Here is a 26,554-nt window from a genome sequence, read left to right as displayed (position 1 = left end):
TGCGTGCATGGGTGCATGCGTGGGTGCGTGCGTGGGTGAGTGCGCGCGTGGGCGAGTGAACGGAAGCAATGACGGCAGCAACCTAAGCTCACTCTTATTCAACGATTCTACACGAAATCAATTGGTTGGAGTCGGCGGAGGGGGGGACTGATGCTCGCTTTCATGGAATCGTGTATGAGCAAGCCGATCTTTCTATGCAACAGCACACTGAACCCCCGGGCAGTTGTCATCAGTCAGTCGGAGCACGAGCGCCCACTCCACTCCGATACAAACAGAAACGAAGTAGAAGGCAACAGAACATCCTGAGGATAGCGTGTAACTTTTGTTTGACGCGTGTATGTGTACGTATGAAGAGGGGAAGTAGTTTTAGTAATGACCCCTTGAGGGGGAGGAGTTTTAAATCAGAGTTAAGTTTTTAAGGACACTTCGGCCACTGATGCTCTGTTCTTGGTGGACTGTGCAGTGTGCACGCTTAATGCTCATTGTATCATTACATTGTATCGGGAGTAGATAAAATGGGGAAAGGCTATGCCCCCTTTACCTACCATTAATTATGTTTATTATATTTTTTTTACATATGTTTGTTACATTTTTGCATTTTATTCTCTCTATATCTGTGGCCTGGAGATTCTCATTCTTACAACACTGTTCAATAATTTCCAAGATCGCACACACGTAAACTGAGCAGGTGAGCTTTTTCAAGACCAACAACCGACGAACAAAAGTGCTGCTAGATTTCACATAATACGTACGAAGCAGCAGCTCATTTTGTCGCAAAGCTGCCTCGCTCTCCGTTTCTAAACATCCTCAACAACAACTAGCCTACTCAGATTTTCCCATCCAATAGCGTCAATTTATAGTTCCCATTATGATTATAAAATTATCAGTTGTAATGAATGCCATTAAAATTTTACAAGGCGGCATGAGTTTCATACCGAGCAAACTAGCTAATGAAGCAACATAATACAATGCGATGATTCACCAAATGATGTTAATGACTCACTCGTATCACTTAATGAGACACTTCCACACTCAACGGAAAATTCTGAGAGAAATTGCACGGGACTGCGTGCACTATATTTCATTTCATCTAAAGTTATTAATACTACCGAGCAGATATACATATGTGTATATATTACATATTGATCTAGCACAACCATCGCACACGCCTGGAAACACATCACGGAATACGCTCTCGCTCAAGTTTACAAACTGTGAAAACGAGATGTTTAAACAAACATGGAGACAAAACATTAATAATATATTATTGACATGTTTGATTAAGTTTTGATCAAACAGCGACTGTCGTCGCGTCATATTGCATGTACCCATGCAGTCTGGCCAAACTATACGAAAGCGCATACAGATACAGTGCACACTGCACATATTGTACACACAATATACACACCATGCTCATTTATTCTGTCAAACCTTACATACACAATGTACGGTAACATACATCTTGTTAAAACATTAATATAACAAGAATACCCTTTTTATATCCGGATATGATATATTCTACTACTACTAGTAGAACGCTATTCAGGTTTGTGGAGAATGTGTGACTTGGCTTTATTTGCCCTGACAACCTGATCTAGGCATTACGCATCTGTTGATATAACAAGTAATGGTACACATTATTGTGTTTGTAGACTAATAGATTAGTAAAAGAAATATTTAGTATAATATCAATGACAGATTTCATGCCAATGTTAAAGTTAACTTGCAATTAACTGCTACTGCTATTGTTACTGATACTGATGCTGTTAGTGCTATTGCTACTGCTCCTGCTACTGATCGCGCGAGTGCTGCGACATTTCTGATAGTGAAATCGTTGGATTTCACTGTGAATTAACACATGCTCAGGGGTAGAAATTAACCTTTGAACACTCCCTACCCTCAAAAAGAGGGAGTCCGCAGTCTGAAGTTCTAAACTAAAAGATAAAATTAACAATATTCCATGTGCTTATTTTGAAGATTTAATATTAAAATTAAACTAACAAGAAATCTTGGTTTAGTATATTATAGCAGAATTTTCAAAGAGTCACACGGACTCCTGCAGATGTCAAATCAGGGAGTCCGACAGTAAATCATGGAGTATTTGACTCGGGACTGGCGTTAATTTCGCACCCTGCATGCTCATAAACTAGAGCGGTTTTTACATTAATCAATTGCTGTTAATAATCTCCCACTTATTATGCAGAAATTACAATGTACGACTATCTAACAATTACAGTATTCTCAACACGGTACTTAAAAGAAAAACAAAATGGAATTTTCACTCAAGGCTACACATGCCTCAGGTGTCAAACTGTCAACAATTACATGAATTATAAGTTGTGATTAAATGATAATCAAATTAATACATGATCAGCCACATGACAACTTGTTTAACTACAAACTACAGTCCGACCTCCTTTATCCGGCCATCCGTTATCCGGAAATTTCTATTTTAACCGGCCGCGATCTCGCAGTGTATATTCTGTTTTTCATTCATTTCCACCTAAAAATCTCGCTCAAAACTCACTCAAAGCTCGCTCAAAACTCGTGCAATGTACCAACCATACGTGTGTTTTCGTGTGTGCACGCGTGCGCGTGTCTGTGTTGTCCGCTCGCGTCCGCTATTGCCTCCAATAAAATTTCTGTTTTATTTCATTTTATTTCTATTTCAGTTAATGTTTATCTATATTTTATTGATATTTATTACAATTTATTTGCATTATTTGCACGGGGAGTAAGTCACCTTTAAGTCCACTGATAATGTGATATTGTAATGACAGCAGTAGTAGACCAGTTGTGTCAGTGCTTGGAGTGGTCAGTAGGGTACCATGTTTTGGAACTCGGTCATGATTTGTCAGTTTCGTGATATATTACCAAGATCCTTTCTTGCAGTTGCACTAGTAATTGTAATACTAATCTCGCAGGGATTGCTACTATACTTGCTTAGCTGTTAATGTTTAACTAAACCCAAACACAACACAAGGGTCATTGCAATGTGCACATCGCCACCAACGATGTAGGCACAGGCACTTGAAGCGTTTCAATAAAATATAATGTTAAATAAATACGAAATCAATTTACTACCAAAGTCTTAATGTTTCTATACTCTCTTTCACCTATTATTGCCGACAATTATATCTCAGTTATAACACCGTCAATTATATGTTCAGGTTATTGACAGCGGAGACGAAGTTATATCACTGCGTAAATGGCCCGGGCAAAGTGGGGGAGAAATGTGACGGCCGCAGGACATGAATGGTAACTGAAATCTCGTGAAATACGCGAGCCGTGAAATAGTGAGAAATCGTCAAAACAAGGTGAGGTCGCTGGGTGAAACGACGTATTGTCGCGCCTTCGCGACAACAAATGACCTCTAGGCTCTTTCTTGCAAGAAATGAGTTGACAACACCCTCAAGAAGACCTCTGTACATTTTTAAGAGTGTACCCCCCCCCCATTAACCAAAGTCACGATATGGGGGTGTAAACGCTACTCTGCGCTGTGGGGCCTAGCCTACGAACCGAACGTCGGAACGACGGAATGTGACGCGCGCAGCCAAGAGCTAAGTAATTACATTCTGCAGACGTGGCATCAACATACAAAAGATAAACTTACTCTATAGATATGCTGTCTTAATTAATGTATCTAAGTACACTTACCTGGACGGCTCGGCTGATTACTGTTGCAGCGTCAGAAGTAAACTTCTTAAAGTTGAAACTATTCATCTTGTTGGCATGACCGCTGCTCCTGTGTTGACAATATTGTCGTGAGCACTCGCGGCACCTCTCGGCGCCAAATGCAAGTATTCGTTCGCTCTTTGGCTATAATATTATGGCTGTAACCTTTGCTGTAACTCGAACTGCGTGACTCAGACGAGTGTGTTCATGAGTGAACAAAACCCCAGTTGTATTGTGATTTGACATTTGTTAGTGCTATTTCGTGATCTAAACTTGTGTTTCTAGCATTTGTATTTGTAATTGAATATTACTTTGACACACTGAAAAATTACATTGATTCTTTACAGATGTTTTTATATAATCGAGAATAATATAATTTGTAAATATTCATAAAACGCAGAGTCCATGCATGGCATATGACCAACAGACTTTCTTTGATAGCGGTTTCTTAGCGGTTTCTTAGCGGTTTCTTAGCGGTTTCATAGCGGTTTAGATAGCGGTTTCTTATTGAACCCGCTATAACAGGAGCACACAATCGATATCAATGCGTATACTATATAGCGGTGGGACGAAAGAATATACGAAGTTATTATAATATAAAAATAAAAAAAAATCGTGAGCCCCTTTAGGTCTTTGCCCCCCCCCCAAATCCAAAACTGCTTCCGGCGCACCTGTATTATATGCATTAGTATTTACTAGCGAGATACCCGGCGTTGTCCGGGGAAATCAGTGGCGTTACTCAGTTGGTGACGGCTTGGTTGAAAGGAAAATACCGCAAAAATCTAACTATCTATCTATCCATGCATCCATCCATCCATCCCTTTCCACACCATCCCATCCCATCCCATCCCATCCCATATCACAACCCATGCCATCCCATGCCATGCCATCCCCAGGGGCGTGTACGGGGGGGGGGTCTAGGAGGTTCGGACCCCCCCACCTGCTCGCGCAGAAAACGCATCTAAGAAGATCTAATTTCAAAAAAAATTTGGGACCAGTCTCTTCCATCCCCAGACCCCCCTTCGCGTGCTTGCAAGTTTGGGTTACGGTTAGACCCCACCCCCCCTGGTACAAATCATGTACACGCCCCTGATGCCATCCCATCCCATGCCATCGCATGCCATATGCCATCCCATGCCATCCCATGCCATCCCATCCCATTCGAAACTGTAAAAAATAATCAAATAATAATAAAAAAATTATAATAAAAAAATAAGAAATCAAAAGATAAAAACATTAAAAAATATAAAAAATAAAAAAGTTAAAATAATAAAGTAAAATAATATGAAAAATATAATATTTGATCTGTAACCTACATAGGCTTCCGTGAAGTGTTCCCGTCAGTTTGCGCTATTATTATCATCTATCATAATTTATTCTGGATTTTTACTAAACGTTTAAATGTAGTAAAAAAATTTAAATTTTGAAATTAACGGTGTAGGAAACGGATGTTCTAGCGATTAGGCCACTGCGCCGTTAGGGGTATACACCACGGATTCACACGTACGTCATGTTAATCTGTACGCACCGCCATCTATTAAATTGTTATCAATTTTTAACTTTTCAACTTTTATTTTATTTTTTTCGTCTAGGAACACTCCCCGGGTATAGGAAATCGCCCTCTGAAAATTGCATCCAGATCGCTTGGGCGGTTTGGCCGGGCATACGGGACATACATACATACATACATACATACATACGAACTGAAATATAGATTAGATATACTTCGTGCACCAGCAGCACCACCCACATATTTGGACAGGGATAGATGCGATCTACATCAATTATAGAGGTACGTTGTTCTAGGTTCCCCGAATAGGGTTTCTACGTTTTCGATTGTCCCACCACAAAACTATTACTCGAATATCTATATTTCACTCCTTGCGCTAACTCTTGCATCGCAATATAGCTAATCCTTAGACGCTGCGAATACGTGCACATAAAAACATAATTGCTCATTACAGAAATATCTCCTTCGAAAATATGCAATTACATTCGGCCACAATATAACGCTATAGAAATCGATATACGAGTCCATTGTATGATTCTTCACAGCCTGTATATCGTATCAGGGTATTAATCACCAGTGAAATTGATGTGTGCGCGCGTATAAGCGTGAGTGCATGCGTGGGTGTGCGTGAGAGCGGGAGTGCGTGAGTGCGGGCGTAAGTGCGTGTGTGTACATGTGGACTGACGAATGTGCGGGTGGGTCGGGTTGGTGGGCTCGCGTCCATGCGAGAATTCGCATACGTTTAGCAAGAAAGAGACCGAGGTTTAGAAAGATAGCGCGAGAGAGAGTACGCGTATGCTTATACAATGTATATAATTATGTGTTATTGTGTATTATATAGCGGCACGACAGTCAGAACAAGAATGATTATGCCCCGGCTATCAAATCTTCTCGCTATGCGTACACAGATGTTCTCCGACCGTGCCTATATTTTACAATGGACTGGGATGAGTCATGCTCCGTTGCCCCCTCCATCTATTCTCATTGGTTGCGCCCAATGCACTCGCTATACACAACCTCGATAGAATATAATCAACGTCGACTCGAAAAAGGGACAAAGAAGAGAGGACATGATTTGCTCTATTTTTTCCTCGTGATCTGCATGAACCATACGAGGTAAATCGGTGAGACTTATTCGCAATTGAGGAAGGGAATTATATGTATATTTGTTAGGCTGCATTTTTTCATGTAGCACGTGGAGTTAGTTTGCATAATTTCTCACCACCGAGGTGGGATTTGTTGAGTAGAATCTACTGCATCCGCTGCAAGGCACACCCGGTAGCCATTTTGAAAGATTGATTTAGTGTCTAATAGCGATTTCGAATACATTAATCGAGCAATTTAGTATAAGCTTGATTTCTTACGATGGAAAAATTTAATCGTTTGTCTTGTTTTACGGTTACGGCTTGTCTTCGCCAATTGGAGGCAGCCGTTTAAGACAGTCAGCCACTAGAATGTTGAGCTGACAAATGATCACGGTTTTCCACAGCTGAGTCCGTTTATCGGCGCGGGGGTGAAAAGTATAATCTTTTGTCGATTGTCTTATACTCACAGTACTGACTATGGTCTAGCGGTGGCAGGCGCGTAGCAAGTCCGTGCGAGTACGAGAGAAAGACTAGCGTTGTGCTAATGTAATAATATAATGGGCCAAAAATTTGAAGCGTACCTGTGGGACGTAGTGTGACCATCTATCGGATTACGTAACTTTGCGTGGGCAATGACCAACGAATGACCAGTAGAACGGGTTTTCATGTGCTAAATTTGATCGCATATGACATGTCGTGCTTTGCAAGCGCACGTAATACGTGGCGCACGCGTGCTCTTTTAACAAGCACAGGGGTGTTACACGCGGTACGTTACAAAATTGCTGGTTATAAATTGTTGGTCATAAATGCTTGTTGGTCTTCGTACTCGTACTCGTAGCCCAGAATTTGTTCTCAGCTGATGATAAATATGTTTATGCGAATGTAAATATAGCAGCACACAATTTACTCACAGAGTGTCACATCACAATATTACATAGTATCAGGATAGTATCAGGAGTAGATAATTCCCTATTATCTACTTCTGATAGTATCACATAACATGGACGTCATATCACATGGTATCACATAATAATAATGATTACATAATATTAGTTTTTGTAAATTATTATAATTATAACTGGAGCAAAGATATTTTTGAGACTATTTACTCCTGATTATAGTAAAGGGAAGTATATATACTTGCACAAACAAAAATGGTCTTACTATTTTTTCAACAAAAATATAAGTGGTTTACCTCTGGGCAACGAAATAAAGTAAACTAACGCTGTTGTGGCTCAATTTAGTTGAATAAGGTTATAATGGGGAGTAACAATATTTTTATGATAGCGTAAAATTATGATTGATTAAGTGAAATGTGCAGATCTATGCATTTATGGCACATATGAGATTTATTTTACACTTGTTGAGTTTTGAATTGTGGTCATTCTTAACATAACTGAAGAATACCTGTAAAGTATCATACTAAATTATAAACTCCGATAAATATTCTTCTGTGTCGAAAAGTGTATAGGCACAGAGCCGATGGGACTATACTGCATGCACTCAAAGTGCCATTCCTACTCCTCTCCTCATCGCTCTGTGCCACACGATAAATAAGCGAGGATCAGCAAAAATTTCCATTTTCGCAGCTGCAGAGATGAAGCGACGACGATCGGTGGATGACTTCGGTTCGCGGGGACGCATCGCCGCGGCGACGTCCCACAGGCTGAACCTGTCGAGTATCTGCGACGGCAACATGAACAAGCTGCTGCAGTCGCACGCGCAGGCCGTCGGCGTGCCACCCGAGTTCCTCTTCTTTCCGCTGCTCAGCTCGTTCGCGGGCGTCATGGGCAACACGTTCGTGCAGGTGAACTCCGACTGGCTGGAGCCGGTCGTGCTGTGGACGGCGATCGTCGCCGCGCACGGCACGCGCAAGACGAGCGTGCTGAACCGCATCGCCGAGCGTCTCGCCGACGCGCAGCGCACGAGCGCCAGCTTCAACGTGCGCGACTTCCTGCTGCCGGACGAGCTGGAGGTCGTCTACCGCACTGCGTCCAACTTCTCGCTGGGCCTCTTCGAGGACGTCTACGAGGTGCTGCGCGAGCTGCTCGCCACCACCGAGCACAAGGCGTTCAGCGTGCACCAGCTGAAGAATCTCCACGACAACCCGCTGCTGAAGTCGCGGCTGTCCGTCGGCGGCTTCGTGCACGTCGGCCGCGCGACCGACGTCGCCGACGCGTCGCTCAGCCTCGCCGACCCGCTCTTCGACCGGCTGCTGCTCAGCTGCCCCGAGCAGGTCGCCTACCACTATGCAAACCTGAGAGTGCCAATGCCGGGCAACACGCCGTCGCTGCAGGACCTGTTCGGCGTCATGCAGAACATGCACAACCAGACGGCGCAGTCGAGGACCGTGTACAGGTGCGATTGTAGGGCGCGCACGCGCGCGGTCTGCGATTCCTCGCGGGTTAGTCATTTCGGTTCCCCTCGCCGATTCGTTCCCACGCCCTCGTTGATTCGTAAATCTGTGAGTGAGGGTTTGCGTTTGTGGCGTCAGTCAGAGCGAGACGTTGCATTATGAGCTGCCCTGCTGCAGGACTTTACATAAAATTTTACCTGATATTACATTACTCCCGTCTGCAGTAAAAAAAGGCCATTAGCACGACTGCTTTTGAGCGAATTAAATCTACAGCTCAGTGGCGCACACATAAATTGCAGTAAAACATGACGATAGTTTAGAATTGCTTGTATCTCGGTTGTAACACAACACGTTATTAATATTAATTACATTACATCACTCGTAAATCGGCATGCGACTCGAAAGAAGAAAAATGTTTAAAAAATTAAAAACTTTAAAAAAATCGTACGAAAAATGTTCTTAAACAATGAAATCGATCATAATCTGGTGGCGCTGTGGGTTTCTCCTTCCAGGCTGCCGCCGTCGGCCAGTGAGGCGTTCATCAGCCACTACAACCGCTTCGTCGACTGGAAGGGCTCGTGCGCGGACGCGATGCAGCAGCGCGTGCTTGCCAAGGCGCCCGGCCTGCTTGCACGCCTCGCCTGCGTCTTCTCGGCCGTCCGGCAGGCGCTGCACGTCGTCACGGCGCGCGCCGACCCCGAGGTCGTCGCGTGGAGCCTCGACGTGACGCCGGCCGATGTCGAGAGCGCCTCCAGCGTGCTCAACCACTGCATCTGCACCAAGTTCGTGCTGCAGATGTCGCAGGCGCCCGTCGAGGTGCCGCGCATGTTCCCCGACGCGGCGGCGGCGACGGCGGCGCACCCGCCTGAGCTGAGCCCGTTCGCGCGCAACTGCGGCGAGATGCGCGCCGCGCAGGCGATCGGCGTCAGCTTCGTCAACGGCCCCGCGGTGTTCCCGTCGCCGATCCAGGTGCAGGGTCAGCGCGAGCTCGCGGGGCTGCCCGTGGGCTGGCCGGGCGAGGCGCTCACCGTGCACCAGAGGGCGCCGGTGAACGGCACGCCGACGACGCGCGACGGCGGCCCGGCGAATCATCGGACGCCGTCGCCGCTGTCGACGCCCGAGGTGTCGGACGGCGACGAGGCGGCGCTCGCGATCCAGGTCGTGTCGGTGAAGACGGAGAGCCACAGCGCGCGCGTGTCGCCGCAGGGCAGCTACTGCCCGTCGCCGGACCTCCCGCTGGCGCCGGCCGACGGCGGCGAGATCAGCTTTTCGCAGGTGCAGTCGGCGATGGAGCAGAACGCGCCGGACGCGATGCACCTGTTCGTGACGACGTGCGGCCGCCAGATGAAGCGGCTGCTCGAGTACCGCGGCAAGCTGACGCCGAGCGTCATGTCGCAGCGCCACCTCATGCCGTCGCTCACCAAGGAGGAGACGGACATGCGGCAGTCGGGCAACCGCTTCCCCGTCACGCTCGCGCTGCAGTTCCTGCACGTCATCTCGTTCCTCGGCTTCGGCGAAGTCGGCCAGCAGAACCTGAGCAACAACCGCCGCTCGACGTACTTCTACAAGAAGCCGTACTACGAGCTGACGCTGTCGCAAAAGGAGCTGCTGCACACGATCAGTGTGTCGCCGGACGCGTACATGGAGAGCTTCAACGAGCCCGAGGAATCTCAGCAGCCGCTGCAGAACGTGCCTCGATGAGCGAAGCGGCGGGAGGAAAGATTGAGAGATGGGGGTCGGGAGAGAGGTGGAGGGAGGGGAGGAAGAGGTGGAGAGAGGGGAGAGGAAGAGGTGGAGGGAGGGGAGGAAAAGAGATGCAGAGAGAGAGGGGGAGGCAGAGGTTGGGGGAAGGAGATGCAGAGAGAGTGGGGTAGGCATAGGTTGAGGGAAAGAGATGCAGAGAGTGGGGTAGGCAGAGGTTGAGGGAAGGAGATGCAGAGAGAGTGGGGTAGGCAGAGGTTGAGGGAAGGAGATGCAGAGAGATGGGGTAGGCAGAGGTTGAGGGAAGGAGATGCAGAGAGATTGGGGTAGGCAGAGGTTGAGGGAAGGAGATGCAGAGAGATTGGGGTAGGCAGAGGTTGAGGGAAAGAGATGCAGAGAGAGATGGCAGGAGGGAGGGAGAATAGCGAGAGCGAGAGAGATATTGTGCGTGAGAGAGAGAAGAATGAGGCCAGGGAATGGACAAGGTAAAAAAGCGTGCACAGGAGAGAAAGAGGGGCGAGGGAAGTACAGGGTGTGGCCAGGAGAAAGAGCGGCAACTGCTGAGAGAGAAAGAAGGCAGGACAATCAAGTTATGGGCGAAAGACCAGCAAAACAGAATAGTGGTGGACAGATACAGGTCGGCACGGTAAATGGAGCAATCTTTCACCATGCCTGTTGGTCATGGTGCAGTGCTCAGTTAATTTTGGTATGGGGTTGAACCTAGCGGCCACACGAGGACTTACTACTGCGCAGGGCCTAACACGCACGTGAAATTCTTACAATCGTTGGGCACGAGGCTCTGTAGAAGAGACGTTCACTCAACATACGTGTCCCATGTCTCACTCTTATAGCAACGTGCTATATATGTATCATGTAGTACATGGAAATTCGGATGTGTGCGTTGCAATTGCTAGTCAGACGAGTGAACATACGTTGAAATTGTGTTTTGTTGATCATTTTTTGATGATCAGTGAAAAAAAAACTGTTTCCGTGAGAGAAACACACATGCAACACGCTGTCTTCGTCTATGCCAAAGAGGTTGTTAACTCCGTGAAAATAATCATGTCTGACGCTCTCATCCTCGGAGCCATTTTAATTCCAAAAATTAATTTGGTAGCCAGATTGTGTGAATATATTTTGCATGTATGTTCTATATTTTTTTATATTTGTGTTACCACAGAATACATGTAAAACGTGTTTTCCTGTAATTTTTGTGTGCATCATTGATATGTAGTTATATTTAATAGCAGAACCTAAATTTTGTAAATAAACTCACCTTTGTAATGCCTAGTATATAATATGTGTCCATTGCATTTTTTTGTGAAATTTTTTTTACCTCCGTAATATTTCATAAAAAACAATATTTTATTTGGGAAAAACTAGATAATTTCTTGCATAAACTGCAATTCTGTTATAAAATGTAGTATAAAATTTTCTCACAGAACCGCTTCTATAAACGGTTTCTTACATGAATTTCCATCCTCCCTTGCTAGCCAGCGACGAAAGCAACTACAATTCTCACGTTGAATAACCTATCCTCTATCATACACTACATACTATAAACGATAAACGTCTTGACCACTCCCCTTCACACACTCGCTCTCTCTCCTGCGCCCTCTACAACCTACATAACAATGACGCTGTAAGTGTTTTCAACGCAAATCGAGATCAAGTTCTTTACAAAAAAGTAACTTGATCATAGAAGTCGAAACGAGTAGACATAGAAGTTAGATGCGAGAGTTTGTGGGTGTGGGAAGTGGTACGTAACAGTAGCGTGACGATAACAACGAGATAATAAGACGTCACACAAGAGCCGGTTATCAATGTTCTGAACACGATTAATCGAAACTTCGTAAACATTTACTGCCAAACATGATCCCACGTAAGCATGTGTTCTTAAAATACACAATACATCTGATAACAGCGAACATATAAATTGTATCAGTAATACAAACACGACGCACTTGGTATAAAAATGATGAATATAATATATAGATACATGATAAGGATCCGGATAAAACCAGACGAACCGGAAACTGGTATACTAATGCAACTCAATTCGGGAAAAAATATACAATATCCAGACAATATCCTACACCCACACGAACAACCTAAAAGGCAGAATGTAACCGGAGAGGACATAGCATGAGTGACAGAAGGTCGATCAGCAGCGAACAGTCACGAACAAGGCAAGCTAGTCGGCTCAACGGAAAGATCAGTGACGGGAAGACATTCGCGGTCGAAAATCGTTTCCACTCCATCACGTATGTCACCCTCAGCCGTCGCCCCGCCCCACCCCCGGGGGAGGGGGGCCACCCCGACGTGGCAACCGCCTACTCCCAGTTGAGCAAGTACTGCACTTGTCCACTCGGCAGGATCCGGCGTCCGAGGATCGAGAAGCGCTCCCCGTTGGCGATCCTCTGCGTTGCGCCAAAGTAGTTCGTGACTGACGACTTGAGCGCCTGCATGGACGTCGGTTGGTCCAGCGCGCTCTGCTTCACCTGGAGTCCGGTCAGCAGCCGACCGCCGCGCGACGACGAGGAGGGGGCCGGCGGGGGCAGCATAGGTGGCCGGAGACGCACGAACCCGTTGAGAGGTGGCAGCAGGAACGCGCGCGCCTTACTCGCGGCGTTCTTCGGCGGCCGGCCGCGGCGCCGCTTGCCGACGCCCGTCTCCGAGAGATTGACGAGTTTCACTTTCTGCGAGTATGACCACAAGCGAGCTGTTATTAGAGACTTTTCGGTGAGTTTTGTTTATTCGCAGAGTAAAATAATCTGCCGTATTTAACACGGTAGCAACGCAACTGCAACATGCACGCCACGCACGTTACACCCAGGGTAAAAAAAAATACACGGGAGCGATGAGCGATTCGCTCTTCAAATCTCCGAAATCGCTCCCGTGAGGCTCAAAATAGCTCCCGTAAAATTTTTGACGACAGCTATTTTTCCCACAGACTTGAAAAAGAGCTCCCGTGAAAAAAAAGTAATTTTTCCCCTGGTTACACCTCGTTTGATTCTCGATCTACATCAATAAATAATGGACGTACAGCACCTTTATTCCAAAGACTTATCCAATATATCTCCCCATCCCCTTCTCTCTCTTTTTTGTTCTCATACACACCTTCTGCTTATGATCGTCATAGAACAGAAATGGGTTGTTAGTGCCATCGAAGGAGTCCGGTGGAGGAATGATACTGTCCAGGGTGCCCTGGGAGGATGTTTCATCGTCGCAATCCCACGCTCTATCATCCCCGTTGTAGCCCGCATACGACTGGTTACTACTGAACGGATTCTTCACGACGTCCTAGAGAGGCAGCAAGATTTCAGTGGGAGTAGAATATTGAAACAAATACAGAATATCCATAGAAAACATAGAAATCATTGGAAGAGCAGTGCACTATGATAGACATCTAGAGCGAGAGGTTGGTTTTGCCATCTGGGATTACCCACAGTACACAACGACCTGGAAAGGTCTACTATTCATTCCAAGTCTATCGTACTCATGCAGATGTGGGAAACATTTAACAAATTTCGCAGTGACAAGCAAGGGCTGAAACATTCGAAAATAACTTCAAAACAATACACTTCAAAGAAACACGCAAACATCAAACTAAAGCTCATTATTTTAAATCGATCATTCAGTCAAACAGAACAGTTCACTCCCAGGCGAGGTTATGGGATACAAAGTTGCTTGTGAGATTGTACCGACACATCGGTGACAGTTGCCTCCTCTCGTACATACCCGCGTAGTAGCCCTGAGGTAGCACTGGCGAGCTCTGTCGTGTTGCTTCTCCATATCCGAACGGCGTCGCTTCTGGCTAGACCTGAGCGGGACCGGCGATAGGCTGTGAGCAAAGTGATGCAGACATACATACAACGAAAAAAGCTTTTTGCACGGGGCTGAATGTGCTCACGTACTGTCCAAGCAGAAACCAACGTCTGCTTAGCTTATGAAAATGTGCAGCCCCCATCTACCATTATAGGACAGGCCCGTAGCCAGGGGGGGGTTCGGGGGGTTCGAACAAACCCCCCCCCCTAAGCCCCCCCAAGCAAAAAAAGAATTTCACCTTAGGTCGCTCCATTTTAGTGTAATAATTGCAAAATCTCCATCGTCCGGGAGGGTGAACAGTGAACACCCCCCTCCCACACCCTCCCCCCGCTCGATCGCTTGGCTCCCTCGCCTGGTCGCTTCGCGCCCGAGCAGGGGCGTGTACAGGGGGGGTCCAGGGAGTCCGGACCCCCCCTTGCTCGCGCAGAAAACGCATCTGAGGGGGTCTAATTTTAAAAATTTTAACGCCTTCGCGTGCTCGCAAATTTGGGTTACGGTTAGACCCACCCCTGGTACAAATCCTGTACACGCCCCTGCCGAGCAAATTGCCAACATTGAAAAACGAACCCCCCCCCAATATAAAGCTGGCTACGGGCCTGTATAGGATACAATTAAACATTTCCTAAAGTACTATCACTTTTGAGGGATACAAGACACCTGCTTTCATAGTGGTCATAGCGGTCCACAGTTACACGTACCTTTATGCACATCGTGACACTGACAATTCAATTCAAGTTTAAATATATTAGTTTAGTAATTTCCCATTGCTGCTGCACATACTTCTCCATAGCTTTTGCCCAACGTTTGTGTAAATTACGCACATCTGCTTCGTGCTTCATTCTTAAAGCCTTTATTTCGAACATAATTTCCAACCAGTCTTGTGTTTTCCCCACTTTTACGACAACACTAACCGTAATTGCTCCGGTAACAGCAACTGTCTAGAGTAACGCTAACATGTCTTAGAACTTTCGTATTTGGCTATAACAGTGTATAATAACAAACAGCCACTGTCTAGATTAACGCTAACATGTCTTAAATACTTTCGTATTTGGCTATAACAGTGTATAATAACAAACTCGTCAGCGCACCCACCTCTGCATCGGGACGAACATCTTCGTCTTGCGGCCCGTCATCTTCATGTCACGCATGACGTCGTCGGTGATCTCGCCGATCGCCGGCAGGATGACGGTGGGCGCCTGCGGAGGCACGCGGATGCGCAGACTCCACAGCGTGCTCCTCTTCCGGATCTCGCGGCCGCACTGGAAGCGCGTCTTCGAGTGCTGCAGCGCGTCCGTCACCTTGCCGGTCGCCTGCTCGGCCGGCGTGGATGCGATCTGTGGGCGCGAGAGGGTAATTCACGGTAACGAGCGTCTAGCGTCAACGCCCATGTGCGCTAATTATGACCAGGGTAGATCTGTGGGAACCAGATGTGACTACACCCATGTTCAGGGTGCGAAATTAACGCAAGTCCGAAGTCAAATACTCCCTGATTTACTGTCGGACTATATGTATATATATATATACTACTGACATATGCAGGAGTCCGTGTGACTCCCTGAAAATTTTGAACTTCAGACTAAGGACTCCCTCATTTTGCTGCGGACTCCCTCTTTTTGAAGGGCAGGGAGTCCGTTGGACTTCCTTGTTCAAAAGTTAATTTCTACCCCTGCATGTTCCCTAATCATGAACAGAGTAGATCCAAAGTTAACTGGTGATTACGACCATGCCCCTATGCCCCAAACATAAACAAGAGTAGGCATTCCACGGAAACTATAATGACCCGCTACAACTACTAATAACTTAAAATACTTGAAACAGTATTTGATTTAATAGTCAAGATATTGTATGCTTGACAGTAATAATGTCATCGCTTAGTATTACATGTCACAGAAGAAGAATTAAGTCACTAAGCAACGCATGGAGATGGAAGAGGGGGAAGGGTTCACGATGCTATCCTGGTAAAGGTAGAGAAAGAGAATGAATAAAAAGACGAAGCACCTGTCCAAGCTGGAGATTCACCCAGTTTCTGGATATCCAAGGCATGATGGATTCCTCAATGTCATGATATTTGCTGTTGCTGACAGGCTGCAGCGTCAGATTAAACAGACAAAGCTGTGTGACGTCAGACCTAAGGCAACATGAATGGCACAAGTTTAAACTTCGGTCAGTTCCTTGAGACTAGTGGGAGAGTTCCACATCCGATGAATTATTGTGAAGTACTTTATTTCTAATTAAACTTGAAGTTTCTGTATGCAAAAATGTATTGGTTCAGACAACAGGACACATGTGCAGCTAGATGCATCATATGCTGCTTTAACTCAATTGCAATTTGTCAGTGTTATTATTCTTCACACTAAACATTCCCATGTCAACAATAAGTACTACTTGTAAAAATAATGATGATGTATTAACACACCAGTTGAGATCTAGTCGTTTGATGTACTCTGGTCCTTGATTGCACACAGAGCATACAAACAGGTAGAAACGGTCTCCCAGCATCAGAGGATATTTTAGACATTGCACGCATGCTATACCACAAAAAAAATGAAACAATAAATCAGCAAACAACCAGCCTAAGGCCAAAACAAAATATATGTGTGGTTCCCGTTACATGCCGAAAAAAATAGGGTAGGTAGGTAGGGAAAACATTTTATTTTCTTGAAATATTGTATTTACGAACCATGTCCGAAGGATGTGCGTTGTGCCTTTTAAAGCAGGAACTGTCCAATTCATTTTTTTTATTTTTTTTTACTGGGAATAAATAGGGTCGGTCGGGAAACCGTAACCACACCTATATTTTGTTTTGGCCTAAGCAGGTACATAAGATAATACTCGCACACTACAACACAAACAACCCCCTGACTGCACAGTGCAGCACTTGTCTACACCTCTGACCTACTTCGGTGACTAAAAGCAATTGGGCGAGGTTAATATGACGACAGCACGGAAGATATACATTATGGGATGAAATGTGTACACTGCATCACTCCACTGGGATAGAGATAAGCATGTAAACATACCTTCATGAAACCACTGTTTGCACCGGCAGCATTGCACCATTTTTATATACCAACTGCAATAAATGTAAAGGAAATCGGCCCAGTTAACAATAAAGACAATTTAATAACTTTTGTAGTAATAACATTTGTAACAATGTACAATTCAAATACAAAGGTATACATTCAATTCTTACATATTCATCATATATAGTAGAACACACAAACTGCCGCATTCATGAGACATATTAAATCAAGTGATATTCAATACTTACTCGCCTGGTCCACCGCAATAGCAGTAGCATTGCTGTGAATTGGTTTTGTGATGAGCATCCCACGTGAGTGAGCTCAGCTGAAATCAAAAATGTAATTTGTCGAAATTCGCAAGCAATAAGATGACACAAGAAAAATACATTGTGAAACCAAAACATTACTGATATACCATTTGTCAATCAAATTCTACTACAAAAGGTACAAAGTAGTGCAACATGAAATACCTTGTACGGTAGTGCCTTTTTATATGCTTGCAAGGCCTTTGCATTTGGACCCAGTTTGGTGGCTCCACCTCTCTGGAAATATGCACACTTTATTATTAACAAACAAATGTTGATTGACACAGAGACAGCTTCACATACAGACATATGGCACACAAATCCTGCACAGAACCACATTTATACAAATGACTTACACTAATCTTGCTTCAGGACTTGACTACGAATAAAGGAATAATAGGTCCATTGATTATGCAATGTTAACGAATGCTAGAGTAACTGGCACCTTGTGTAGTTAATAAGTGCATTACCTTATAGCCAAACGCGTATTAGTTTGTCCAATATCACTGCTGGTTACTAAGAAATGTCTAACTGAAATCCGCAGTCCAAAAATCAGTTGCCTACAGTTTCAAACTGCTGCTGGCGAAGCGGGTGTGATACAGATTTATAGTGCACCGGACATTTTCGCACGCATGCTTGGCCGTACATAATGCTATCATCAGTGATTTCGTAAACATGGACGCTCGTGATAAGGAACTTTTTGTCAGGGCTGTCCACGTGCGCCCGTGATTAGTACGTGTGTTATACTCTATTTCCATGTTTAGTCCGTGGCCGTGGTTACACCGCTGACACCTCCGTTTCATCTGGCGTCCAAAACAAACGGGCCGCACAAATGTTTACGTCATCGCTTGACTCCTGGATGACATTTACGGCACGTAAATGATACGTTGATACATATCAACAACCGATTTCAAGTCTTGTTTGTAATGTAACCAGCAGTGATATTGGACAAACTAATACGCGCTTGGCTATAAGGTAATGTACAAGGTGCCAGTTACTCTAGCATTCATCAACATTGCATAATCAATGAACATATTATTCCTTTAATAAGATCGCACCTTTGTAGTCTTGGCGAAGACACACTGACGGCAGCTCCACTGCACTCCACCAGTCATTGTGTTGGCCTCAATAGGCGGGCTGTGGCACTGCTGATGATAGCCTACAAGAATGTAACAACAATTACAAGAACTAAATCACTGCACTTAACATACAACACAATGTTAGTGATGCATACCAAAAACTTGTATGCAATAGAATGTCTGAAATGCTGAAAAATATGTCTTTAGGTCTCAGATGAGGTGATGAACGCAGGAATTCCCTAATGTCCTATGCTAAGATTGAACAATCGGTACATGTTCCCACTCAACGCTCATGCCCCAACTACTCGGATTGCCCAGATTGTTGTGGTGCTACCTACCCAAGCTGCAGTTATCACATATGACGATCTCATTGGGCTTTTCACACTCAGCACACTCGCAGACGGAGCAGACTACCTCTGAGCGAGGCTCCTCTTCACCTATGGGCGTAGTAACGTTTAAATTACTGCCAAAATACCGCCAATCACATCAGGACCTACACGAATGCATGATGGTACATCTAACACGAATGTTAACTACTGTACACTGTGAATATATAAATTATACTGCAAGACATGTCGACTACTAGGAAAGATACCAATCTTAAAATTTGTAAGAGTAAATTAATTTCATTATGAATCCATATATTTAACATGTTAAAGACATGGATTTGTCATCAAATAAATTTACTTTTATATTACCATGAAATTTAATGAACTGATTACATGAAATAAGAAACAACGGTCTCATCATATCAAATGTCTTGCTATTTATAACAATCATTACTCACTGCTTTGCAGGTCTTTAAATAAGACCCAGTGTTCAGAGTTGTCTTCAAATGCTACCAAACATCTTTCACCAGCATTATCCAGCTGTGAAACAAAAAATTCAAAGGCATAACAGGGCTTGAAACTAACGCTCGCCCGCTTGCTAGTAGAAATCAGTAAGGGCTAGTAGAATGTCTGGGCTGACCAGGCCTGTTGGCGAGTGGGAATGCCTACCAGATAACATATTACTAGTACTTTTTCAGCAACTACTAACCCGACCGAACTAGTAATAAGTAATATAAAATTTGCGTGTGCAAACATAATCAAATTGCAAAACCTAAACTTAACAGTCACGGTACCTCAGACAATAAAATCGGTTCAACCATCATGCTGCTCTGTTCACAAGCTCATGCCAATCCCCTCACAGTGTATACGCAATACGTTTCTGTTCTACTTTCTGTATACGTTCAGGGAACGGTTTGTTAACTTTAGTTTACGTTTCAGCTGACCTCAGGGTTAAACACTCCCCTTTTCAAACAAAGATTATTTCAATTTGACGTTTGCTAAATATCAAATTAGAAACTCAACTTTACTTATACGGACTGGTTAATATACAATCCAGTCTCTGTGTCTATAATTAACGTGGAATAGTAGTCATGGTTTTGGCAGGTACTGTTATGAAAATAACCTCTTTAAACCTACATTCCTGTAACTGGTATTCTAAGCCTTTTATAATACGATGTTCATCCTAACACTAGCATAACACGCTTCTATGTGGCTTATATTCAGTCAACTAAGCAATACAACTCTACAAATCTCAAACTAACACAAACAGGATGGGGGCAGCATCTCGGAGCATCTAAAATCAAAACCCTGATCCACCCACCTCACCCACCCCACCCCGCAAATGGCAAAATTGTGCTCACTGCGTAGCTTTAGCACAGCACTTCAGAAAAGTAAGGGCTGGGAGATATTTTTAAGGGCTAGTAGATTTTACAGGTCACTAGCCCTGCTGGCTAGTGAACATTTTAGGTTAGTTTCAAGCCCTGCATAAGTAATTGATTGCAAGCACTAACTAATAGATGACACAAACTCTCTTTTAGGTACGTTAACATACATTACATTTACAGTCGTTATCCAAACGAACGACACACCAACGTTGCAAAGGCTATCGCACAAAAAGTTATTCAAATTAATTAAGCACACTCAAACCTTGACGACTGTAGCCAGATACAGCAGACCATCATTCCATCGAGACAAACACTCCTGGCCTTCGTGAAACTTTTTCTTCCTAGGGCTGGAACAGGCTACAGATGGAGGCACCGGCGTTTGAGCTGCTTGCGCACTATCTAACGTTCCTGGACGACACTTTTTCGGCGTGTCGTTAGAAGGCACCTCTAGTTGATTGCATCTCGGACTGGCACACGGCTCGCAACCCGCGTATGTGCAATGATGTTGCTCTGTCGTGCAGTTGCAGAGTTTGCCCCTATACTGGTCAACGGAGGAAGTATCGTCGACAGACCTGCCCCTATGAAGACCCGTGGCAACGTTCGACGAGTCGACCCGACACCCGACAATCTGACTCTTCTTTGCTAGCGTCTCGCCGGGCAGGCCGAAATGTGGATCACCCTTGCCATTGCACACCTTCAGCCTCTTTGGGCTGATGCTTGCTCGGATAGGGATGTGTGCCTTGCCCCTCCTAGGACTCACGGGAACAGAAGACTGCTCACTTCTGGCTCCAAAGGCTTCATCTATATCCACCTATTAATAGTAATTAGAAAGCATCCATGATGCTTCATGTATTCACACAAGTAGGTGACTTGAAACGTGGTAAACTTGCTGCTACACAATTCATATCGATCTGGTAATCCATGCATTCAAATCTGTATATATGGGTCAATCCAAAAAATGCCAAAAGGCACTATTGATAAGTGCACGTTATACAGAGTTTACCACTAACACCTTTTTGACTACTTTTTTTGCTTTTGATTGTGTGGCGTATAAAACAATGGGTCCAAGCCTAGTGTAGCACCCCAGATTAGGCCAAAACAAAATATAGGTGTGGTTACCGTTTCATGCCGAAAAAAAATAGGGTAGGTAGGTAGGGAAAACATTTTATTTTATTGAAACATTTTATTTACGAACCATGTCCGAAGGATGTGCGTTGTGCCTTTTGAAGCAGGAACTGTCCAATTCATATTTTTTTAATTTTTTTTTTTTTTAATTTTTAATTTTTTTTTTACTTTAAAGAAAATTGACAATAAAATGTTTAGGGTCGCTGGGAATAAATAGGGTCGGTCGGGAAACGGTAGCCACACCTATATTTTGTTTTGGCCTTAGTGTAGCACATATGCGAAAACATATTGCGGGGATCCCAAACTATCCTTGACCCAAACAATGTATATACCTTGATTGGCTGCATCGGTGAAAGAGCTGTTGGGCTCTTTACAGATGCCATCTCAGATAATGAGTTACCCGTACTACTGTCGTCTATGACCTTTATTGCATGATCTCTGTAATGTAAAATTAAGTAACATGAGCATGTAACACCACTTGCTAAGTAACATGACTAAGTATTTCCTGTTTTTGCAATGCAAGTGTAAATATGCCCAGCTCTACCATAGCGATAGCGAATTATAAATCAAGTCAAATGGAGACACTCCGACAGTATCACAATATTAATTATTATACTATAATATAGCAGTAGTAGGAACTAGCTTTTAATACTAATAGTTTTATTGGCGCATAACGTCCTGCAGCCAAAAATAAACACAAGTAATATCATTCAATTCAATTACACCTACTGTGACCTACAACGTATTAATCGGGTAAGAAAGAACAAACGACACGAAATGAAAGGGACAGCTGAGTGAGAGGAGGGCGGCAACCGATTACTACTACTAGTAGTACTAGTACTACTACTAGTAGTAACGGTTTGCACCGACTAAAATTGTAATAGTATGCAGGTGATAACTTACAATCACTAAGTCGAGATTAAAGCAACTCCAAAACATTATATGACTTGCAATTTATGCTTACAGACTCAACAAACCTTTATTATTATAATTTAATCGCAGAGGCTACGGGTACGGCAGCCGTATCTTAATGTCTCAAGGCTACGGGTACGGCAGTCACACTACGCAAGCGCTGCAGCCGTATCTTAATGTCTCGAGGCTACGGGTACGGCAGTCCCACACACAAGTACAAACAGTCACCCTATCCCTAACCCTAACCTAACCCAACCCTCCCTAACCCTAGCTCTAGTAACTATAGCCCGCGTACAGTTGCCGCTGAGCTATAGAACCAGCCATTAGGGATGAGCGAGACCAACTTAAGCACGCTTATACGCAGCTATAAAACGTCTGTGGTAGGCAATTAATGCCCCTTATCCGAACTGAATATGTCTTAAGTTATATCAGCTACTAAAATTTAACCTCTAACTATCGTTGAAATGGTCTACTTGCGGTATTTCTGGTGAACGAACATTCGATTTGCAAACTTCAAACGGCCATTTTTGGCGGCGCGTCAGCAGGCCAGCAGCGCCAGTGAGCGGGAACTATGTATTTCCGCACGTGGAGGGTTGGTCGGGTTGGGTTGGTTGTGGACAAAAACATTGTTGTTGTCAAGTAACAAATTAAGCGATCAAAAAAGATTGTAATATTAGTTTTGTCATGAAAGATGAACAAATTACTATTATTAATTTGTTACTTGACAACAACGTTTTTGTCCACAACCAACACAACCCGCCCACCCCTCCACGTGCGGAAATACATAGTTCCCGCTGATTGGCTGGAGTAAGTTAGTCCCGAGCATTCGTAATGGCTGGTCCTATAGCCCAGCGGCAACTGTACGCGGGCTATAGTTACTAGAGCTACCCTAGACCGAATAATTCTGTCCCATATAACCTTTTTTATATCTTGGTGAGGGTTATATTGGGACAGAACGGGGTTCATTGAAATTTCGTGAGATCGCATGCAAAATGCATGCGCTGAGAATGCGGCTTGTACGCCGCTATTGGCGCGGAAAAAAACCTACCGTTCCCTTCTACATGGCTTTACCTTGCTACTGATATGTGTATACATTCACTTCAATCGATATTCACTTCTTAAAAGATTGTTTTTCATAAACACCGCTTCGTTCAACTTTCCTAAATTACATCGCCATTTACAAACAATCAGACCAATCAGAGCGAGTCTTACAATAGCCCCTGGTTCTCGCTTGTATATGTGGCGCTGCAGGAGGCCTGATAGACTCGCTGTGATTGGTCTGATTGTTTGTAAATGGCGATGTAATTTAGGAAAGTTGAACGAAGCGGTGTTTATGAAAAACAATCTTTTAAGAAGTGAATAACGATTGAAGTGAATGTATACACATATCAGTAGCAAGGTAAAGCCATGTAGAAGGGAACGGTAGGTTTTTTTTCGCGCCAATAGCGGCGTACAAGCCGCATTCTCAGCGCATGCATTTTGCATGCGATCTCACGAAATTTCAATGAACCCCGTTCTGTCCCAATATAACCCTCACCAAAATATAAAAAAGGTTATATGGGACAGAATTATTCGGTCTAGAGCTACCCTAACCCTAACCCTAACCCAACCCTAACTCTAAACCGACTCGGCTATCTTTTATACGCGTGTCATAGTACCCAAATTAATCTATGGTGTATAACCTTTTGCTTTCAATATTTTGCATCTGAACTAACAATCAATCCCAACCAACTGGTGTAGGCTAGCTGGCTCAATAATGTTCATTTTCATACTTCAAATCCGAGTGTTTTCGGTTCAAGGATAGAGAACATGGGTCCCAATAAAACCAATGTCATTTACATCAATATAATTTCAATATAATAGGTTAGGGTTATGGTTAGGGTTAGGGTTAGGATTAGGATTAGGGTTAGGGTTAGAATTAGGGTTAGGGTTAGGGTTAGGCACATTGGTTTTATTGGGACCCATGTTCTCTATCCTTGGGCCGTTAGGGCCAGGGTTAGAATTAGGGTTAGGGTTAGGCACATTGGTTTTATTGGGACCCATGTTCTCTATCCTTGGCTTGGGCCGTGTTTTCTAGCTCATCAAGAAATCTAATCGTGAATTAAATCGTGAATTAATTTCCAACGGCATTATTTTGTGGAAAAGCGACGCATGCGCAAATGGACTGCCGTGCCCGTAGCCTCGAGACATTAAGATACGGCTGACGTACCTCCAGCCACTGCGTACAATTCATTTTGGCAATCGTGATCGTCTACGGGCTCTAGGACTAGGTAGTTTTTGTTTTACTCACCGTCCCGCCACTTCAATAAGTTCATGCGCATATTTAAAACGATACCTGCGTGTTTTCGTTTTTTTCAGTAATAGCTATAATTTCTTAATATCTTTAAAATATGTCAGTCTTGTTTTATTAGCAATAACTTACTACAAATATCATTTCCACGTTTCAGTAAATTTAAAATGACAACTAAACGTTTGCGATATAAGATGTCCACTTGTTTATGTAGCTATTAGACTGACGAAAAACGTCGCTGTAGGTGCTCTTACTGTAACTTAATACAGGAGACAAGCTATCGTATCAGTCTATAAAGCAATATTATTTACAGACTAGGCAGAGGATTCGTGTTGTATTTGTAACTATAAACTTGGAAATAAATCTACTGAGTATACTATCTATTTTTATCGCATTCTTTTCACAATTTTCAATATTTTGTTGCATTTCAACAAAATTTTAAAACATTAATGGGTTTAGTAAGTTTGTTGTGGTGGCACAGACTGAAGACGCAGATGTCAAACAAATGACCATCTACGAGGAGTGGTAGTGTTTTCCTTTCCTATCATTTTAGGGATATTATCTCGTAGGATGCCAAATATTCCTTTAGTATAAACCAAGAAGATAAAATGCAGAGCTATGACAAGATGAAGAAGCACCTTTTTCGGGTGAAACAGCTTGCAGATCAAACCGTTGGCAGGTAAAAACTAAGCCAGACAATTGTGTATCTGTGACATGAATAGTTACAATTTTGACAGTCTAGAGATATTTTGTTGGTAATCAAAACAAATGAAAAATGGTGTATTTTGCAATTTTTGGTTCGAACGATCGGCCCAAACAAAATTTCTTACTAGCGATTTGCGTGACCATTAACCGTGACAGGCGTAACACAGCTCTATAGACTGAGTGTACTATTAGTATTAGTATTACATTGAAAACTGGCACGTCCTGGATTCACAGAATCACACTCACATTCACAGCACATGGGAACATGATTTTACGTTTGACCTGATTTTAATAGTAATATCTGTCTAATTTTCCACAAACAGAGCATCTGTTACTGCTAGACTTTATTCTCATCGTTTTCTTACACAAAAAGCAACAAAGGACAGATATAATCAATAGATGACAGATCATGCCAAATTGTAAATGCTAATGAGGACATTCATGAATTCCTTCACGCATAATTCGTGCCATGATTCATGAAACGTGTTTGACCAGTTCTACTCGGGAGAATTTTAAATTCACTAGGTATAAAACAAAATATTTACAGAGCGGCGACATGACTCACTGAATTCCTTACTTCTACTTCTACTTCTATACTGGTTTATTCTTCTTATGTGCTCACAGGCTACGTGACTGGATATCTTGTCCAGGTGTTTTCGGGGTAATACTCCATTAGGAGTGTTCCCAACTGTAATGTCATTAATGGTCATAATAATATATATATATATGGTCATGGTCATATATTAGTTTGTGGTTTAATGTCATTTAGGGTTAGGGTTCAGGGGCGGATCCAGGATTTTTGAAAAGGGGGTGTCCAGGAAGAAATAAAGGGCACTTTTTCCTGCTTACTTTTTCAGGCGTTTTATAAAGCTGCCGAATGCCACTTAGGGGAGGTTTGTGGGACCTCCCCCAAGATTTTTTTTTTAAATTGGTGCATTCTGAGAGCATCTGAGCAGTAATTTTGATGTCTAGAATGCACAAATTTATCAGATCCGGTCCCCCGGACGCCTGCGGACCCCTCTTTGCCCATTTCTAGGGTTTTATAACGAATTTACATATATATAAGTAAATCTTTATCAGAAAAACTAGCGCTAAACAAGATTTTTTATGGAGACAATATAAGAGAAGTGTGTGTGTGTGTGTGTGTGTGTGCGTGCGTGCGTGCGTGTGTGCGTGCGTGCGTGCGTGCGTGCGTGCGTGTGGATGTGGGGGCGGGATATCTTGCCCGTTTTTCTACATCTTGTCT

The 26,554-nt window shown here is 43.8% G+C and overlaps 3 protein-coding genes across 6 annotated transcripts in view; 1 reads left to right on the top strand and 2 right to left on the bottom strand.

Moving 5' to 3' along the window:
* The window catches only part of LOC106821351 (endophilin-B1-like), a 24,523-nt gene extending 20,780 nt beyond the window's left edge, over window positions 1-3,743 (bottom strand). The window contains exon 1 of the mRNA XM_014826114.1: window positions 3,658-3,743. Within this exon, the coding sequence (XP_014681600.1) occupies window positions 3,658-3,723 (66 nt within the window). The 5' untranslated portion in view covers window positions 3,724-3,743. The remainder of the gene's footprint in view (window positions 1-3,657) is intronic.
* Window positions 1-24,837, bottom strand: part of LOC106821373 (metal-response element-binding transcription factor 2-like) — a 28,470-nt gene extending 3,633 nt beyond the window's left edge. Inside the window, exons 1-15 of one of the 2 annotated variants that reach the window (XR_001395722.1) lie at window positions 24,736-24,837; window positions 21,734-21,839; window positions 20,539-21,087; window positions 19,350-19,431; window positions 18,901-18,999; window positions 18,542-18,642; window positions 17,649-17,720; window positions 17,427-17,503; window positions 17,176-17,228; window positions 16,572-16,683; window positions 16,154-16,283; window positions 15,248-15,489; window positions 14,069-14,171; window positions 13,448-13,630; window positions 12,536-13,026 (exon numbers count right to left, since the gene is read on the bottom strand). Coding sequence is in view for 1 of the 2 variants with exons in the window: in XM_014826140.1 (XP_014681626.1) it covers window positions 12,661-13,026; window positions 13,448-13,630; window positions 14,069-14,171; window positions 15,248-15,489; window positions 16,154-16,283; window positions 16,572-16,683; window positions 17,176-17,228; window positions 17,427-17,503; window positions 17,649-17,720; window positions 18,542-18,642; window positions 18,901-18,999; window positions 19,350-19,431; window positions 20,539-21,087; window positions 21,734-21,784 (2,220 nt within the window). In the remaining variant the exon portion in view is untranslated. Of the gene's footprint in view, window positions 1-11,671; window positions 13,027-13,447; window positions 13,631-14,068; window positions 14,172-15,247; window positions 15,490-16,153; window positions 16,284-16,571; window positions 16,684-17,175; window positions 17,229-17,426; window positions 17,504-17,648; window positions 17,721-18,541; window positions 18,643-18,900; window positions 19,000-19,349; window positions 19,432-20,538; window positions 21,088-21,733; window positions 21,840-24,735 lie in introns of those variants that run through there. The other variant, XM_014826140.1, reaches the window with a different exon arrangement.
* A 278-nt stretch (window positions 24,838-25,115) lies between these two features.
* Window positions 25,116-26,554, top strand: part of LOC106821387 (rho GTPase-activating protein 44-like) — a 12,909-nt gene continuing 11,470 nt past the window's right edge. For all 3 annotated transcript variants that reach the window (XM_014826153.1, XM_014826152.1, XM_014826154.1), the window contains exon 1: window positions 25,116-25,282. In XM_014826153.1, coding sequence (XP_014681639.1) covers window positions 25,212-25,282 — 71 coding nt within the window. In that variant the 5' untranslated portion in view covers window positions 25,116-25,211. The remainder of the gene's footprint in view (window positions 25,283-26,554) is intronic.

The sequence above is a fragment of the Priapulus caudatus genome, unplaced genomic scaffold (genome assembly GCF_000485595.1).
Source record: "Priapulus caudatus unplaced genomic scaffold, Priapulus_caudatus-5.0.1 Scaffold70, whole genome shotgun sequence".
In the NCBI taxonomy this organism is placed as follows: domain Eukaryota; kingdom Metazoa; phylum Priapulida; class Priapulimorpha; order Priapulimorphida; family Priapulidae; genus Priapulus; species Priapulus caudatus.
Note: the sequence above shows the minus strand (reverse complement) of the source record. Positions and strands in the feature narration are given on the sequence as shown.